Source organism: Hemiscyllium ocellatum, chromosome 23, assembly GCF_020745735.1.
Source record: "Hemiscyllium ocellatum isolate sHemOce1 chromosome 23, sHemOce1.pat.X.cur, whole genome shotgun sequence".
NCBI lineage: Eukaryota > Metazoa > Chordata > Chondrichthyes > Orectolobiformes > Hemiscylliidae > Hemiscyllium > Hemiscyllium ocellatum.
Genome location: NC_083423.1, coordinates 42,620,108 through 42,639,826, shown reverse-complemented (window position 1 = coordinate 42,639,826; position 19,719 = coordinate 42,620,108). Strand labels below are relative to the sequence as shown.

The following is a 19,719-nucleotide window of genomic DNA, read 5'->3' as shown; positions in this document are numbered from 1 at the left end:
CAACAACATGAAACATCAAATATTTTCACTCTTCATAGTTGCTGCCTTATCTGAGTATTTTAAAAAATATTACTATTATCTAATCAGTGCCTGTCAATCCAAGGTACACACTTATCTGTATGCTTTGCATTAGATTTCTGAAAGAGCTCCACTTGTCCTTTACTGAAATGAATCAAGGAAGCCATGTATATCAGAAAAGGAGGTGGCAACCTGGTGAAGTTCTGACAATTAACTATATGTGCATGCTAAACAAATGCATGCTGTAGTTGTAGCTAAGAAATTTCACAACCATTTGATCAGATCAAACCACTGCAAGACTTTTGTGAATGTCATCGGTCAATTAAATAAATAAAGAGGATTCTGGGTAATCCAAGATGAAGGACAGGAAAAATTTCTGGCTGGAACAGCTGCTCCATTATTGAGATATTTTAGGTGTTGGAGGTGATTTCCTCGAATTCCAGGAGCAGTAATACTGTTTTATATGCTGTTGCATTGTTTTTGAACTTTGGGAAAAAAAAAGGTCAAAACAGCAGTTTTAAAAGGGAGAATAGCTGACAAGGAAGCACATGGTGAAGTCAGTGCAGGAGAGAGAAAGAAACTGACACAGCAGTGAACCTGCACAGTTAAGGCCTTTACTGTTTGAATTCATGTATCATTCGACATCGGAGTGCGTCTGGGAAAATTACCAAACAGTGAAATTCGCAACTGATCTGGGACGAACTGTTTGGATGAAGTTCACAGCACAGAAGCAGATAAGTGTATTGTTTTTAAATGGGACCTACAGAAAGTCTACAATAGTGAGTAGAGTGGGTTTTCTCTTGATTACACATTTTTTGAGATATATCTCTTGATTAAACTTAAAATACAAGCCATAACTATTAATTTAACCTGGGGCAGAGTTTTGAAGAGGAATAAGACGGTGTTATTTTCTGGGTCTGTAGATTGTGAAGAGCAAAAATGGCCTTTAGTAGAGTGATATGCGCTTTTTGTCAGATGTGGGAGTTTAAAGAGAGTTCAAGAGTTACTACGGATTACATCTGCAATAAATGCTGTTGGTTGCGAATCTCATCAGATCGAATCGATCGGTTGGAGAGACAGTTAGGAGCAATGAAGAATTTGCAACAGCAACAGTATGTGATGGATGGCAGTTATAGGAAGGGGGGTGTGGTAAGTCTCAGATACAGTCACATAGATGGGTTGACTACAGGAAAGGTAAGAGAAGTAGGCAGCTAGTGCAGGACCCTTCTATGGCTATACCCATTTCAAGCAAGAATGCTTTTTTGGAAAACGTAGGGGGTGATGGATTCTCAGGGGGACGAAGCAAGAACAGCCAAATTTCTGATATTGAGACTGGCTCTAATGCAATGAGGGGTACGTCGGGTTCCAAGAGATCAATTGTGTTAGGGAACTCTCTAGTCTGAGGTACAGACAGACGTTTCTGTGGCCAGCAGCGAAAGGTCAGAATGGTGTGTTGCTTCCCTAGTGCCAGGATCAAGGATGTCTCAGAGAGGATGCAGAATGTTCTCAAGGGGGACAGAAGCCAGCAAGAGGTCATTGTCCACATTGGAACCAACGACATTGGAAGGGAAACGGTCGAGTTAGGCAGAAATTTAAAAAGGTCCTCAAGAGTAGTGATATCTGGATTACTCCCTGTGCTATGAGCTGGTGAGGTTAGGAATAGGAGGATACAGCAGATGAATACATGACTGAGGAGCTGGTATATGGGAGAAGGATTCACATTTTTGGACAATTGGAATTTCTTTTGGGATACAGGTGACCTGTACAAGAAGGATGGTTTGCACCTAAATTGGAAGGGGATTAATATACTGGCTAGGAGATGAGCTGCTTGGGAGGATTTGAACTAGTAAAGGGGGGGGGGGGTTTGGGACAGAGGGAGATAGTGAGGAAAGAGATCAATCTGAGGCTGGTACAGTTGAGAACAAAAGAGAGAGTGTCAAACAAACAAACAAACAAACAAACAAACACAGTCAGGGCAGGCAGGGGCAAGGTAGGACTAAAATTAAACTGCATTTATTTCAATGCAAAGGGCCTAACAGGGAAGGCAGATGAACTCAGGGCATGGTTAGGGTCATGGGACTGGGATATCATAGCTATTACAGAAACATGGCTCAAGGATGGGCAGGACTTGCAGCTTAATGTTCCTGGATATAAATGCTATCGGAAGGATAAAAAGGGAGGCAAGAGAGGAGGGGGAGTGGTGTTTTTGATAAGGGATAGCATTACAGCTGTGCTGAGGGAGGATATTCCTGGAAATACATCCAGGGAAGTTATTTGGGTGGGACTGAGAAATAAAAAAGGGATGATCACCTTATTGGGATTGTATTATAGACCCCCTAATAGTCAGAGGGAAATTGAGGAACAATTTCTCGCAGGTTCACAAGGTCAATTCCTGGAATGGCAGGATTACCTTACACTGAAAGACTGGAGCGACTAGGCTTGTATACCCTTGAGTTTAGAAGGCTGAGAGGGGATCTGATTGAGACATATAAGATTATTAAAGGATTGGACACTCTGGAGGCAGGAAATATGTTTCCACTGATGGGTAAGTGCCAAACCAGAGACACAGTTTATAAATACGGGGTAGACCATTTAGGACAGAGATGAAGAGAAACTTCTTCACCCAGAGAGTGGTGGCTGTGTGGAGGCTCCAACAGCACTGATGATGTTCCCTAGCCAGGGAACGAAACGTTTGCAGCAAAAACTTCCAGCTCGGCGAGCAGAACCACAACAACGGATACCCGAGCTACAAATCTTCAATCAGATTTTTATAGACCAGTGAGCCTGACGTCGGTGGTGGGCAAGTTGGAGGAAATCCTAGGGACAGGATATACATGTATTTGGAAAGGCAAGGACTGATTTGGGATATTCAACATGGCTTTGTGCATGGGAAACCATGTCTCACAAACATGATTGAGTTTTTTGAGGAAGTAACCTTGCAGAACCTTGGAGTGCAGGTTCATAGCTCCTTGAAAGTGGAGTCGCAGGTAGATAGGATAGTGAAGGCGGTGTTTTGGTATGCTTTCCTTTATTGGTCAGAGTATTGAGTACAGGAGTTGGGAGGTCATGTTACGGCTGTACAGGACATTGGTTAGGCCACTGTTGGAATATTACATGCAATTCTGGTCTCCTTCTTATTGGAAAGATGGTGTGAAACTTGAAAGGGTTCAGAAAAGATTTACAAGGATATTGCCAAGGTTGGAAGATTTGAGCTATAGGGAGAGGTTGAACAGGCTGGGGCTGTTTTCCCTGGAGCTTTGGAGGCTGAGGGGTGACGTTATAGAGGTTTACAAAATGATGAGGGGCATGGATAGGATAAATAGACAAATTCTTTTCCCTGGGGTTGGGGAGTCCAGAACTAGAGGGCATAGGTTTCAGGTGAGAGGGGAAAGATATAAAAGGGACCTAAGGAGCAACTTTTTAATGCAGAGGGTGGTACGTGTACGGAATGAGCTATCAGATGAAGTGGTGGAGGGTGATACAATTGCAACATTTAAAAGGCATTTGGATGAGCATATGAATAGGAAAGAGTTTGGTGGCTTACGGGCTGGGTGCTGGCAGGTGGGACTAGATCGGGGATCGGGTTGGGATATCTTGTCGACATGGACAGGTTGGACCGAAGGGTCTGTTTCCATGATGTACATCTCTTTGACTCTATGACTCTAAATGGCTCCGTAAACATTTTCATTCTAAATGATGCTGGAGTCCAGAAGTGGAGTGAAAAACCTCAACAAATGCAATCATCGTCAGCCAGAAGCACTGGATGGATGATCCATCTGTCTTTGCCCAAGACTGCCACAATAAATGATTGGCCCAATTTGATTCATTGCCTGAGATCGCAAGAAACAAATGAACACGTGAGATGAAAGACAGACTACAGACCCTAACAATATCTCAGTTGTTATAGTAAAGACCTGTGCTACAGAACTAGCCATGTCATTTCCACTACGGATATACTTACCAAAGTCAAAAACTGCCTTTTAACATCCTGTCCACAAAAAGCAGAATAAATGTAATCTAGCCAATCAACCCCCATCAATAACTTGCAATAATAAGCAAGTGGTTAAAGAGGTTGTTGACACAGCACCCATGATTCTCACAATGCGTACAATCAAGACATTTAGCTCTGCCTCATTACAGTCTTGGTCCAAACACTGACAAGACAGCTGAACTCCAGAGGTGAGGCAAGTGTGGCTAGCTTTGATATCAAGGTAGTATTTGACCATTAGTAGCATGAAGGAGCTCTAGCAAACTGAATCCTGTAGGAATTGTTGTGGTCAGGTTGCAAATCACTCACTGGACTCGAAACGAGCAAGACAGACAGACAGCTGTGGTCACTGGAGTCCAATCATCTCAGTCCGGGATGTCACTGCAGAAATTCTTCAGGATAATGCTCCAATATAAACAAGCTGAACTGATAAAGGAGCACCACCACAAAAGCTTTTACTTCCAAATACAGAGCAACCTCGATTATCTGAATATCAATTATCTGAATTTCGGATGATCCGAACAAGCTCTCAAAGTCCCATAAAAGCATTACATCAAAAAGGTAAGTAAATTCTGATTACCTATACTGAAGAACATGTGAAAATGCTGGCAACAAAGAAACACAAGCACCTCAAGCAACAATGACTGGATTTTTTTTTAACCTAAGGGTTAGTTACACAGTCTTTTGCAAAAGTGCATGCTTTAATCCCATCAATTTACTGGGCCATTCACAAAAAAAATGGCAGAGAAAGTAAACACATGCACAAGGTGGTGCTTCTGTCTTTCTATTGTGATAATGAGTGCAGTGGATGCTCTTATGATTGTAGCAGCTGTTCGGGATCTTGCTTAATGCTGGGATTTCATATATTTATTTGATGGTAAGGATTAGGTCATCTCAGTTTAATCTGCGATTTGCAGAATGCAAAGTTTGGTTTGTTTAAATAGCAGACTCATCAAAATTATTAGATTTAAACAAACTCTCCATAGAGCACAATGTTAGATCAGTATAGCTTCCCTTGTTTAAAGTCAAATCGATTATCCAAATAATCAATTATCTAAACGAAATACTGCACGCCCCACTTGTTCCTCTGTACAAAGTTTTTCTATGAATCTGTTGGACTATAACCTGGTGTTGTGTGATTTTTTTTAAAACCTAGTTCATGAAATACATTCCCCTTCATTATAAGGTCAGAAATAGGGATGTTTGCTAAACACAGTCAAATTCAATTTCATGTGCAACTTGCATGCAGCAAAACTTAGATAACACTCGGGACTGAGCAGATTACAAGCACGAGTCAAGTACCAGATAATGACCACTTCTGAGCAGAAAATGCTTAACTGCATTCACTTAACTTATAACATTACTGACATTGCTGAATTTCCTACCCCATCACCTCCTCAGGAGTTATCAGTAACCTTCTATATAAACAATGTGAGTGAGCAATAGAGATTGGGTAATCTGCAGTAACTCACCCTCTGACTCAGAGGTTTTTCTACCCAACAGCTAAGGCACAAGTCAGGACTGAGATGAAGTGTCTCCACTTGGCTGGGCAGGCCATCATAAGGCATCTGTGCAGATTGCTTGAATGGTACCTTGTCGACCAACTTAAAGATTCACCCTCCGAGTCTGCCATCCCACTGATGGAGTGCGCATCATTTACAAGATGAACTGTAACAATTTGCCAAAGCCTTTTGAATTCATCTTCTGAAACTCATCCTTGGCCTTCTAGTTGGAAATTAGATGAATTAGGACTATCTCCAATTTTTATTTTTATATATATATATATAAAATAAAGAAAAAAAAACTTCTTAATCTTTGCTAGGGAAAATACTTAGCAAGCATTGTTGCTTACCTTCACTACACAGACTCTCATGGAGGTTCAAAGATGCAGTTAGCACACCACCACCTTCTCAGGACCATTGTGGCCTCTCACAAATGGATAAATATACACCTTGTCATTATCGTGAACGCATGCCATCATTTCTATTTCTTACATGTTCGAGTTAATTACCTGAGCAACAGGTGCATTGTTACTCAACTTCACTGTTGTAGTAACTTATTAAGCAATCTTACATCGTTTTACCGATTCGTATTCTTGTGGATATTCTCAGTTTATATTTGGTTGTTTATTAAAATTGCTCACAAATAAAATCTACTTTACACTTTCCAAAGCAGAAGATGATTGGGCCTAAAAATAAGTGCAGAGATCAAGGCTCATGACGAGTGATGATGCGTTGGTGTTTCAGAGAGCACATTAAGTTAATATTACATTTTGTACATGACTGATGCATATGGCCACACTTGTCATACTATTCATTGGCTGTACGGATGAATAAGGGGCCTAGTATCACTGGTACAACTTCAAGGCAATCTGCAACTCCTAAAAAAGGTGCACTGTAGTTGTAAGTAGTATTGATAACCATTGAAAACTGATTTTTTAAAATGATAAATTGTGGAATTACTTAACATGGAAAAGAGCTAACAACAAAGATTTAAAGGCACTGCTGTAGTCATTGTAACCAGATCAGCCAGGTAGGCATCATAGAATATGAGTTCACTAACTGGGGCTCCAATCAAGGATTTCTGGTTGACAGCTAAAAATGGGAGTGTCAGAGATCTTGATCACTCAAAACTGGCTGAATCAGTGTCAAGGACTTTCTATGTATAAGTGAAGGGTGATTTGGTAATAGGATAACACCTCTGGAGCTATTTCATTGGTGATGACAGAAAAGCATGTTCCAAAAGAAATTGGCTCGCAACAGTCGTTCTTGAGTTGGGGTAAGCATTACTGCTATCATGCCAATATTTGGAAAGCGTGACTTGTTTGACCTTGCTGTTGAAGAGTGGGGCCAGTATGTGAGAAGAATGTGTTACTTTTTCTGGGCAAATGACACTGGGGCAGACGAAAAGCAACAAGTAATTCTCCTGGCAGCTTGTGGACTTGCGCTTTTTTCAGCTAGTAGGAGCCTAATTTTCCAAGGCACCAGATACTAAAACCTTTCAAGAACTGACAGATTTATTTAAGGAATATTATAACCCCAAGCCTCAGTGCCTCAGAATTCGGTATCGGTTTTACTCAGCAATTCGAGAAACAGGGAGAATCCATTTTGGGATTGTTGACTTGGTTAAGACAGCTAGCAGAGGCATGTGACTTTGGTTTAATCCTTAATGAGATGCTGAGACCGACTGTTTGGTAATTAGAATATTGAACATTACAACGCAGTACAGACCCTTTGGACCTCGATGGTTTCACAGGTCGGTGCAGCAATCTGAAGCTCATCTAACCTACACTATTCCATTCTCATCCACAGGTTTATCCAATGACCATTTAAAATGCCCTGAAGGTTGGTGAGTCTACTACTGTTGCAGGCAGGGCGTTCCACGCCCCTACGACGCTGAGTAAAGAAACTATCTCTATCACCTCAATTTAAAGTTATATCCCCTCCTGCGAACCACTGCCATCCAAGGAAAAAGCCTCTCACTGTCCACCCTATCCAATCCTCTGGTCATCTTGTATATCTCCAAGTAATCTCTCAACCTCCTTCTCTCTAACAAAAACAATCTCAAGTCCCTCAACCTTTCCTCATAAGACGTTCCCTCCATATTACGCAACATATTGGTAAATCTCCTCTGCACCCTTTCCAAACTTTCCACACCCTTCCAATAATGCGGTGACCAGAATTGTACACAATACTCCAAGTGCGGCCACAACAGAGTTTTGAACAGCTGCAACATGACCTCATGACTCTGAAACTCAATCCCTCTACCAATAAAAGCTAACACACTATTTGCCTTCTTAACAACCCTATCAACCTAGGTGGCAACTTTCAGGGATCTGTGTGATCGACTTGTTGGGCCAAATGGCCTGTTTCCATACTGTAGGGAATCTAATCTAATCAATGCACATGGACACCAAGATCTCTCTGCTCATCCACATTGCCAAGAATCTTACCATTAGCCCAGTACTCTGTATTCCTGTTACTCCTTCCAAAGTGAATCACCTCATACCTTTTCTCATTAAACACCATATGCCACCTCTCAGCCCAGCGCTGCAGCTTTTCTATGTCCTTCTGTGACCTGCCACATCCTTCGGCCCTGTCCATAACTCCACAGACCTTAGTGTCATCTGCAAATTTAATCAACCTTTCTTGCATACCTTCATCCAGATAATTTATAAAAATGACAAACAGCAGTGGCCCCAGAACAGATCCTTGCAGTACACCACGAGTAAATGATGTGGGATGAATGATGTAACTATGCAAAATTGCGTACCAGTTAAGCCCAACCAACAGGCATTACAACTAGCTTTATCATTGGAAAACACAGCAAGTATGTGCAGCAAGGTATTCCAACGGAATTGGACACCCTCACCAGTCCAACCGAGCACCACTTGAGTGAAGGTGCTTGCATTGTTCAGAATATGTCTTGAGTGAGGCAAAGAGGCTTCAAGGTCAGCCCATAGGAAAACCCCAAAACAAAGCCAAGTCTTGGCTAAATGGTTAAAATTTTCTTCAGGATCCGAACCAGTAAGCCATTATAGCTAATGCTGGTGTGCAGACAAGAGACAAATGGAGTAAGATAACTCCTGATATCCAGGATAGTGTATATCCTCTAAAGTCCACTCATAACTGGTTTGGAACAGTTAAATTGCTTAGTCAGAACCTATCAAAAGAAACATCTGGTGAAATGGTCACCCAGTTCTAATGGAAGTCGATACTGGCACAGCCATTTCAATGATTGCGGAATCAGTCTTTGACAAGGTTTGCTCTGGACTCCAACCGTTTCTTTTACGCAAGACCTTAATGGACTAAAAACTTGTAATGTAGACGAAGGGTGCTGGCAGGTGGGACTAGATTGTTGGGATATCTGGTCAGCATGGACGGTTGACTGAAGGGTCTGTTCCCATGCTGTACATCTCCATGACTCTAAGTTTTGATCAAGTCTCTTATGAGAAGGAGCTGGTTGTTATCATGATTGTAGTGAAAAAGATCTGGCCTAAGCTTAACTGCATGGAATTTGGCAAGATCAAGCTTCATTGGCTTAGCATCTTTTGATCTGAAAATGACTGTCTGAGTGAAGTTCTAATTAAATACCTGAAAGTTTTCCCATGAAGGTCTAGGCACAATCAAAAGGAGTCAAGGCCATTTTGCATGCTGGACCAGAAAGCAATTCCATGATTCTGTAAGGCCCACCCAGTACATTTTGCCTTATAGGCAAAAGAAGAAGTCAGAAGGCTTGAAACAAAGGAATCATCAAACAATTCAGTTTGCAGAATGGGCAGTATCGGCCATACCAGTAGTAACGGGTCTGTTTGCCTTTGTGGGGGTTAAGCAAAGAACAAACTGCTTTTTGCAACAGAATAATCACCCAATACCTTGCATGGAGGATTTACACACAAAGCTGGCTGGGTTGGTGGGAGCTGTCCTTCATAAATCGATTGTGTTGGATGAGGATTCTTAGAAGTATGCTAAAATTAACACCCATAAGGGTTTGTACCATTATACAGGACTGCCAGTTAGGGTGTCGTCAACCTGTGCAACTTTTCAGCAGATAGCGGAGAACATTTTACACTATCCTGGATATCAGCCAATGAGTTATCTTACTCCATTTGTCTCTTGTCCGCACACCAACATTTTACATTTTACTCCAGGATACCATTTATCTAAATAACATGCTTAAAACAGGGAAAACCAATAAGGAACACTTGGAGAACTTAGTCCTTTAGATGCTTCTCCCAGATGGCTATATGCCTTAGAAGGGAAAAAAATGTGTGTTCCATGCACCCTGAGTGATCTATATGGGCTACAGATTAAACAAAATCAGGTTACACCCATTGGAAGATAAAATGAGGGTGATCAAAGAGGGCAACTGCAGAAAGATCAGTCCAAACTTTGAAGGGAGGTTTAAAGAAACAGCCTACAGCTTCACTAAATACCAAACTGCCCTGGTTTCTATTTGATTATCAGACCACCCCTCATACAACGACAGGGATAGCTCTGGCAGAGTTGCTAATGGGAAAAGATTCAGCACGAGATTAAATCTGATCTTCCTGGACCATGGAGGGGAAATGCTGGACACAAGACTCTGCTAAGCAAAAGAAATTATTTACTTCAGGCCATGTCGTTGTCAGCATCTCAGATTCGAAGTGGAAACACCACCAACTTCAAGTTCCCCTCCAAGCCACTCACTACCCTGACTTGGATGGTGTCACTGGGTCAAAATCGAGAAATCCCTCCCCTAAAGTCATGGTGGGTCATCCCACAACAGGTGAGCTGCAGTGGTTCAAAAATGTAGCTCCCCACTTTTCAAGGGCAACTAGGGACAGGCAGCGACACTCAAATCCCACAAATGAATTAAAATAAATTAGAGATTTAGACTTTGAATAATCGGATGGATTTAACCTGAGTACTGTAAGAAATTGACAATGTTTCTGCGTAATATTGGCAGCATGAGCAAAGCAGCAGTTATTGCTTTTCCTTAATTGTCATTGCAAAGCCGATGTTGAGGTGTTTCATTGAACCACTGCAGTTCCTTATCCATGGGTATACAAGAACGTTTTTAGGAATGGAGTTACAGAATATTGATCACACAGCAGTAAAGGATCAGCAATACTGTTCTAAGTCGGTTTTCTGTACAGCTTTGAGGAAAACTTGCAGTGGTGGTACTCCCATGCATCAGTTGCATATGTCCTTCTAAGTGTCGACGTTGTGTGTTTGGAAGAAGACTGCATGAATCACTGCATTTTATCTTGTAAACTGCATAGAATGCTGCCATTGTGTACTGGTAGTAGAAGGGATGAATGTCTAATGTGGTGGCTGGGATAATAATCAAGCGAGCCTGCTTGGGCCTGGACAGTATCATGCATTTTGAATGTTGTTGTACCTGCACTCATCCAGGCAAGAACAAAGTATTCCATTACACTTCTGGCTTGTACCTCTAAAATGATGGAAAGGCTTTGGGGAGATAAGAGGGAGGTTTCCTGCTGTAGAATTCCTAGCCTCTCTTCTGCTTTCGTAACCATGGAATTTTTATGGCTGATCCAGTCCGTTCCTGGTTAATTGTAATTCCCAGGATGTTGATTGTGTTGGGTTTCAATAATAATAATGCCATTGAACAAACATCAAATCGTTAGATTCTCTTGCTGAAAATTATTTATCTGGTATTTAATTGGCAAGTAACATATATGCCACACATCAGACCAAGCCTGAATGTTGTTGAGGCCTTGCTTCATATGGATACATAGTATCTGAGTCACGACTGGCAATGAACATTGTGCAATCAGTGAACATCCCTGCTTCTGACAGCCCTCAGGAATTGTTCAGTGAGTGGATTGATGGAACAAATCCATTTTTTCTTGCTGAGCAAAACGTGGGAAATTTTTCACATGATTGTACACTAATACAATGGTATAGTATAGTATAGTATAATGTGAATGGTATTGTATGTTTTAGTTATTTTAATTCATCCAAAATGGAAATACTTAATTGATAGACTTGGACACTATTCAAATGTTTTATATGATAAACTAGTTTCCAGATGTTGAAACATTTTGCACTTTACCATCTTTAAATATATAAAGGAATACTTTTATTGCAATTTTTAAAGCATATATGTACTGTAAAGTATTGCTGAATTATGCTGATTTCCAATATGGTGAAATTGTGGTGAGTCAAATTCAGAGAGTATTGTAAATTCTAGTTGTGCTGTAGTTGTCAGTTATTCCTGCTGGCAGAATAGGATATCCTGGAGAAGGATGTCCAAAAGTTCTAGATTGGTTACTCTGGATTAGCTAAACTTTTGCATGCTTGTCATATGACTGTGTACCAAAAGTGGAGTTAGGCCGTACTGTAACATGAAATCCGGGTAAGCCATCATTTGGCATCAAAATCTATGATAGGATGTTCAAGCCCTGATAAACAGAAAATTAAATGTACTGTCGATCAGAGAGAAGGTGAAACTGATACAGCAAGTGGAAAACTGTGATGTGAAGTGAAAACTGGATAATGCTAAGATTACAATATTCCACCATGTTTAAGCAAAAAGTGAACGTCCTGGAACTCTTCAACAAACAAGCCTTATCTCCACTAAGAGAATGTGAGCATGTCCAATATAAATGTCAAAGTAGCACTGCTCAGGTAGTACAAGACACCCTGAGTTTAGAAAATACTCATCTCTGGTCTAATGCTATATGGAAGGTGAGTCAGCCAAGTAAAGAAACTGAGCCAATGATGGGTGGACAGACCGATTCAAGATGAGGCTTGGCACATTTTCAGCACAAACAGTGGTACAGTAGCAAATACAGAAGACTAACTGCAAAGTGGTCTCATCCACATTCTGAATGAGCATGTACCAAGAGTTGCAGAGTTTTATCTCTGAATCCTAAATATTTTCCTTCCTTTTACCAGGTTATTCTTTCATGTTTAAAAGTGAAATATGGAATGATGGAAAGCAAAACAAGTCATGTGTCACAGCTTGCCAACATGGATAGCCCCAAAAAGCTGCCACTTGTGACAGGAAAGAACAAGAAGCCAAATTGTTTTGCAATTGTCAAGATTCTCCCCATGTGATACAAAGCTAACAAAACTGCCTGAATGACCATCAGCATTTGGGGCAACCAGGAAAGTGGACAAGATGTATTAACAGACAGCAAAGGAAGTTCATCATTCCAGACCACTATCCTATACACTCCAACACTGTTGACCTCAAAAGAGTTAGGTGATGTTCTTATCTGCCATCGACCTCCAGCAATAGAGCAGAATGATTAGGAATCTTAAAACCAACTACCCATGGCAGCTGATCTTTCCTGAAGAAGGGCTTATGCCTGAAACGTTGATTCTCCTGCTCTTTGGATGCTGCCTGACCTGCTGCGCTTTTCCAGCAACACATTTTTCAGAGCTGATCTTCCAGTTTATCTATGCTGTCAAAAGAAGCAGGAACACAATTGTTCCAGAATGCATGTTCATAACCAAGAAAGCAAAAGTTGGTGGCAAAAAGCCATATGCACTGACTGCTTCTGCCACAATGGATTCAAATGGACCACGACTACAGAAGATGTTGAGAACAAGGTGATGCAGAATAAGATGAACTTATGACAAAACTTTTCAGCTTGCTTGTAGAAGGCTGCATGGAAATTTCACGGACATGTATGCTGAGGTGGATGACATCATAGGTTGCCTCATCGTTTTTGTAATCATAAATGCAGAATGTTCTTGGACAAAGTAGCCATGGAAAGGTTACTTGGAGGGGGTGGGGTGTGTTTGGTAGGAGGCTGGCAAATGATTCTGAAGATGCTGATGAGTGCTTGCTCACCCACCTCTAGATGACATTATCATGATTACACACTGCAACATAAAACCCATGGAAAACAGGGTTGACCAAACTGACAGCAAAGCAGACTGTACTATAATCATCTTAAGACAGAACAGTAAGTAAACCAGATTATGGAGTTGAACACATTAATAATATCAATGCAGCATGAGTCTAATATTCCAATATTATTCCCCTTTGGGAATTTGGTTATAACTGTAATCCTTTGCATATTACAAAAACTTTGTCATTGTAGTAATGAGAAGGATTGGAGATCCAAAAATTGACAGCACAAACAGTACACTAAAACTGTGAACTGAAAAAGGATTCAGAATTGTAAAATTCAAGTGACTGGTGAAGAGTATTCTACCATCCATTCAGTTACCTACTGCCAAATAATTTGAGTTACCTAGGATCTTTCGCAAAAGATACAAATCATGCAGTTGATTTTCTGACTATTTACCACTGGTCAATGTAAAATTAAGCATTTCAGGATACAATAGCATTGTGCCTTTTCTAAACTAGTACGCCAGTAACCATGAATTTAACTCAATTATAGGAAGTTATAAAGTAAATTTGGATACATTGGATCATTTTAGAGTTGAAGATCAGGAAAAAGAGAATCACTAGAATGCTAGATAGATCATTGAAATGATCTAATTTATAAATTAGATTATAATTAATTAGGAGCAATGCAGTGATTAATGAATATCATAGTATGATATTCACAGTAGAAACAAACCAGAGAAGATGTTGTTCACTATTTCCCACACCCCCCCTGCAATGATAGATCTTTCCATATATTATCTAATCCTCAGACTTTACAAAAGAGATAATAATATCAAACTTGATCAGCTTCTAGTGTATACTAACAGGCCTAAAACCTAACACCAGGACAAATTAGAAGACTGAGTATGAAAGAAAAGTAAAATTCATAAACACAAGTTTGGGTCAGTTCAAATCTTTACCACTTGGCTGGGCTGCATAGGAAAGCTAATTCAGGAGAATCACATGATTGCATCATTTTCTTTTACTTTTAATCCTCGAAAACAAAATACACTCAGGCCATTCCCTACCATTCAGATGCTCCCATCTTCAGATCAGAGTCTTTTTTTTAATCATTTCAAGACCATACAGAATAAACTTAGACTGTAATCTGGTTCATGTATGGAAGAGCTGAGCATTTGTAATAAAGCCAGACTAAATTCCAAGTCAGCCCTATAACTAAATACAGATGAACAGAATCCCCCAAAAGGACAGGATTTTAAAATGTTGGAACTAGGTGACTGGCCTATCAGCATACTAGGAATATCGATCAACATTTTCTTTTCAGGATGTAATCATTCATCAAAATTGTTCATGAAAAGTTTATGTCTCAAATGAAAGCCTATCTTGTCTCTCACTGTTTTTAATTGGATACGTAATTGGGCTTCTGTTGTACTCAGCAGATGCTGAGCACAATAACTGAGTTAAAGAATTTAATACCTGCCCCAGGCAGCCATTCCCTCAGATCTGTTGCTTACAGGAACACATGACGACTCGGTAACATTTGGACTTTCCATTTTGAAACAGAAGCCACAATTTGGGTCCAACATACAATTATTACAAGATCTGAAATTAAGAAAGGAAAACCATTAAAATTAGTTTCCAAACATGCACAACCAAATTGTAACATGCTGATAATGTTACTTGAACAGTTATCCAGAGATTTGGACGAATATTCTGGAGTCATGTGTTCAAACATTTGACAGCGGAGATAAATTACAATTCAATTAATTTATAAATCTGGAATAAAAATTCTAGTGTCATGATTAACGGTGAAATTATCAGTTTGTCATAAAGACACTATCAAGTCCACAGATATTCTTTACAAAGAATCAATCTGTTGTCCTTACTTGATCTGGCCTACATATGAATCCAGACACCGCAGTGCGATTGACTCTAAAATACCGACTGAATTAATTGAGAAAATCTCTCGATTGTACCACATGATTTGGAAAAGCAATAAAACCAGATAGATCATCTAGCATCAACTAAGGCATTGTGAATAAAAATAACATATCTAACCCAGGTAACCCTGCAACACACTCCTTGCACTTGAGCCAAAATTAGGAGAACTAACCTACAAATGACTCTTGCAACCGCCTAACAACCAGACTTGCAAATTATGCCTTACAATCAAAGTTGGTCTCCACCATGACCATTGCAAGTATGTCTCTCACACCAAAGATAAACCCACCAGACATGAGCAAACAGCTAATGATTGCGAATCACATTGGTTAGCTCAGTCAGCTAGGCAGCTGGTTGGCAATGCAGAATTACGTCAATGGCATGGGCTCAATCCCTATGTTGCTAAGGTTACATTGAAGGACTCTCCTTCTCAAGGTCTCTGCAGATTAAACCACCAGTAGCTCTCTCATTAGAGAGCAGCTCAATGATCTAGTAAGACTATGGCAACTTTATTTTTACCTTTATTTATTAATACAATTATGGCTGATCAAACATTTCAATGCCTGTTATCCATGCTCTCCTCATACCCCTTTATACTACTGATAAATCTTTGACCATCAACCTCAAATTTAGTACTATAAAACAGAAATGTTAAAATTATCTTTTATTCTGGATGATCATTAATGAAAACCAAAACAAGACAGAGCATCAATAACTTTCTGGGATAGGAAATTTCAAAGTTTCGCCACACTCTGAGTAAAAGGATTCTCTTCTTTGTGGTTTGAAATAGTATTCCCTTATTTTAAAATTGGAATCCTAGTTCTATAGGCTCCATCAATAGACATCTCTTCTTCCTGCCAAAGTGGAAAACATCTCATTTTCTACATGATATTTCTGCGATCATATTCTTGCCCAAACTCTAAACCAGTCCAAATCCCCTGCAAACTTTTTAGATCAGTCTCAAAACACACATTCCGTCTTAGCAAGAAATCACCTGTAAATGTGGAATTCATTTGGTTCCCATATCCAAGTCAATGTATACTGTGAACAGCTAGGGTCTAAGCACCAATCCTTGTAGTACCCACAGTTTACCAATGCAAGAATGACTGATTTATTCCTACAGTTTTCAGTTTGTTTGTCAGCCAAACCATTATCCATGTCAGTACATTACTTCTAATAACATGTACTTTAATTTAGCTAGACATCTAAATTTAGCTAGACATCCCATTAGTGGGCGGCACGGTGGCACAGTGGTTAGCACTGCTGCCTCACAGCGCCTGTAGACACGGGTTCAATTCCCGACTCAGGCGACTGACTGTGTGGAGTTTGCACTTTCTCCCCCGTGTCTGCGTGGGTTTCCTCCGGGTGCTCCGGTTTCCTCCCACAGTCCAAAGATGTGCGGGTCAGGTGAATTGGCCAAGCTAAATTGCCCGTAGTGTTAGGTAGGGGGTAATGTGGGGGTGTGGGTGGGTTGCGCTTCGGCGGGTCGGTGTGGACTTGTTGGGCCGAAGGGCCTGTTTCCACACTGTAAGTCTAATCTAATCTAAAAAAAAAATCTACCCATGGGAGACTTATCAAAACCTCTGTAAACCTAAGTCCTATTTATCAATTTTGTTGGTAACATTTTCAAAACAAAAAGCTATCACACATGATATTCCATTTGCAAATTCATGTTTGTCCAATCTGATTTTTGTCCAATATTCATTTATCAAGTTCTTTATAGGAATTCCAAGTTGATAGATTAGTTGAAAAAGGGGAACCAAATGATGTAGTGTTTTTGGATTTCCAAATGTCATTCGATAAAGGTGTAACATAAAATAGGAGCTCATGATATTGGCAGTAGCGTATTACAGGTAGACAACTCTTTATCGGAGATCCGAACAGCTCCAAAATCCGAAGATTTTTTTCAAAGATTTTATCTCAAGGTTGTTTGGCGTGCAAACAGTTAACCCAACTCCACACCCATTCGATGCAAGTCACTCAAATATGACGTGGGGCGGAGGAGGGGGCACAGCCTAGCACTGGCAGGCCTCAATTCTGTCTTTGGGCCCAGAGTACTCCGTGAGTCTGCTATTCAGTAAGATTTTTTTAAAAAATCACTGTCAAACTGTCACTTAATCCAAAAGTTGAAAAATTCCAAATTCCGAAAACTAGCTGGTCCCAAGCATTTCGGATAAAGGATTGTGTACCTGTACCATGATTTGAGATTGGTTAACACAGAAAATCAGAATTAAAATGTGTCTTTTTAGGTTGAAAAGATCCAACTCATGCAATGCTACAAGAATCAATCCTAGGCCTTAATTATTTGCTATCTATATTAATGACTTGAGAGGAAGGGGAAGAATGTAATGTATCCCAATTTGCTGATGGATCAAAAATAGATGAGAGGACATATTACTTTGGAGGACATAAGGAATTTGCAAGGCGATATTAATAGGTTGAGTGATTGGGCAAAAACTCTGCAGATGAAACTTAATGTCGGAAAGTGAGGGGTCATGCAGCAACTAATACCAGCGAGATTAGCATTAAACTGAGTTATGGTGACTTGTTACAATCCTAACATGTTTTGAACAGCAGCAGTGCTCTTTATCATAACTTATGGACTAGACTAGACCACCTCAAAATATATTAAGGTAGCCTAAACTCTAACATTGGGTGCTGGCAGGTGGGACTAGATTGAGTTGGGATATCTGGTCGGCATGGTCAGGTTGGACCGAAGGGTCTGTTTCCATGCTGTGCATCTCTATGAGTATGACTATGACTATGACTATTAAAAGGTAACTGTGAGGTGCTGTGTTCTAGACGTAATTCAATTGGTCAAACTAATCAACTTTAAGCAAAGCAATTTATTCAAATACTATAGTTAAAATGTATCAAAAGGAGGAGGAATGTGGAATAACTCCTCTATTGGAAAACTTTGCAAACTAATAGATTATTCTACTATTAAACAGTAACTGTTCCAAGAGAGTAACATCCCATAAACACAGCCTTGCCAGAAGACAAATTTAGAAAACATGCAGTCTTCCAATCCCGAAGGAAAGAATATCAAAAGACAGTCCTAAAGACAGAACTCCAGTTTCCAGCTGTAGCAAAGAGGTGTGGCAGCTTTTCACAACCTCACAAACCAAAAATCTCAGTTCTATAGCCGGGAGCTTCATAACCCATTCAGGCCGTTTCTATTGTTTCCACTTTCCAAACAAACCTTGTGAAGCGTTAGGTGTTTATCTTCTCAGACTGTTCAGTACCGTCCCCCTTTAAAAGGGAGCAGGACAAAACACACCTCTTAAAGCCACAGCATAATCACAACTGTTACTCCAGTCTCGAGGAGAATTTGGGTTCAGTTCATTTTTGTCAAATTCTATCATTCTGTTCAAGAAGCATACTTATCTCACAATGTACGGAATTCAACTGATGGTGCAGTCAATTGACAAATTTGCTATTCGCTTAAGAAAGGTGAAAAGCTTACTCTAGCTTTTACTGATTTCAATGCATGATTATACAATTTACACCTATGTTAGCAGAATCCTATGTGCAATGTTTAAAAAAACATATTGTCAAATATATTGAAGAGAACACTCACTTGTATTGAGCACAGCTGCTGTTAAGGCCTGAAGGGTCTCTGGGATAGAGAGTTATTGGTGGAGAAGCCCGGGCTGATAACAAAAAGCCAATTGCTAGAATCACAAGGCTCAATGCTGTTCCTGCAAAAATTCATAGAAGCTATCTTGAGAATCTAAGATGAGGTAGTAAATAACCACATGATAAATTGGTTTCCCTCAATTTAGGTGTGCAAGTGTTTCAATACCTAAACATGTCATAAAATGTGCTACTTCTGTTTTTGCTCAAAACTCAGAAGCAATGCTAGGAAATTATCTAGAACAGCTCATGGAAAGAACACTTGGATATTTTGGATACATTTTTTTTTAAATAGTTGGTAGAAATTGCTGGTCCACTGCAAAACACAATATGGTCACAAGAATGAAAGTTTTTAAAACGCTAGAATTCCAATGTGGACTCAAAGATCCGAATCATTAACCATGACATTCCGCACGAACAGTGGCCGTCCTATTAAATGTCTTACTTTGTTTCAGATTTTCACCATCTGTAGTTTTAAGTCTCTGTAATTAACATTACAAATATTTACTATCCAAAGGAATTGAAAACTAACCTGTGTCATTAATCTCCATCTGACTGGTGGATGGAATTGCTGCATATTGAGCAAAAAGCAGAACATCCAATGTGCAACAAGCAATTGTTGGATGCAATACTGTTTAAACAAACAGGTGAGCAATTTAAATATTTGGTCTTATGATTGTTAGCTCCTCCCAACCTCTTTTATTGAATCTAATTAATTCATTTAGTCAAATAGATACTTCACTGGCTCAAATAATCAGTTATGTTGCTAATAGCCATTATTTTTTAATCCTTCCAATATGTAGCACAGAGGTGTAAGTCTT

The 19,719-nt window shown here is 39.9% G+C and overlaps 1 protein-coding gene across 3 annotated transcripts in view; it reads right to left on the bottom strand.

Annotated features, from left to right (window-relative positions):
• Nucleotides 1-19,719, bottom strand: part of LOC132826763 (proton myo-inositol cotransporter-like) — a 135,448-nt gene that overhangs the window by 16,607 nt on the left and 99,122 nt on the right. For all 3 annotated transcript variants that reach the window (XM_060842941.1, XM_060842943.1, XM_060842942.1), the window contains exons 6-7: nucleotides 18,843-18,963; nucleotides 14,798-14,923 (exon numbers count right to left, since the gene is read on the bottom strand). In XM_060842941.1, the coding sequence (XP_060698924.1) occupies nucleotides 14,798-14,923; nucleotides 18,843-18,963 (247 nt within the window). The remainder of the gene's footprint in view (nucleotides 1-14,797; nucleotides 14,924-18,842; nucleotides 18,964-19,719) is intronic.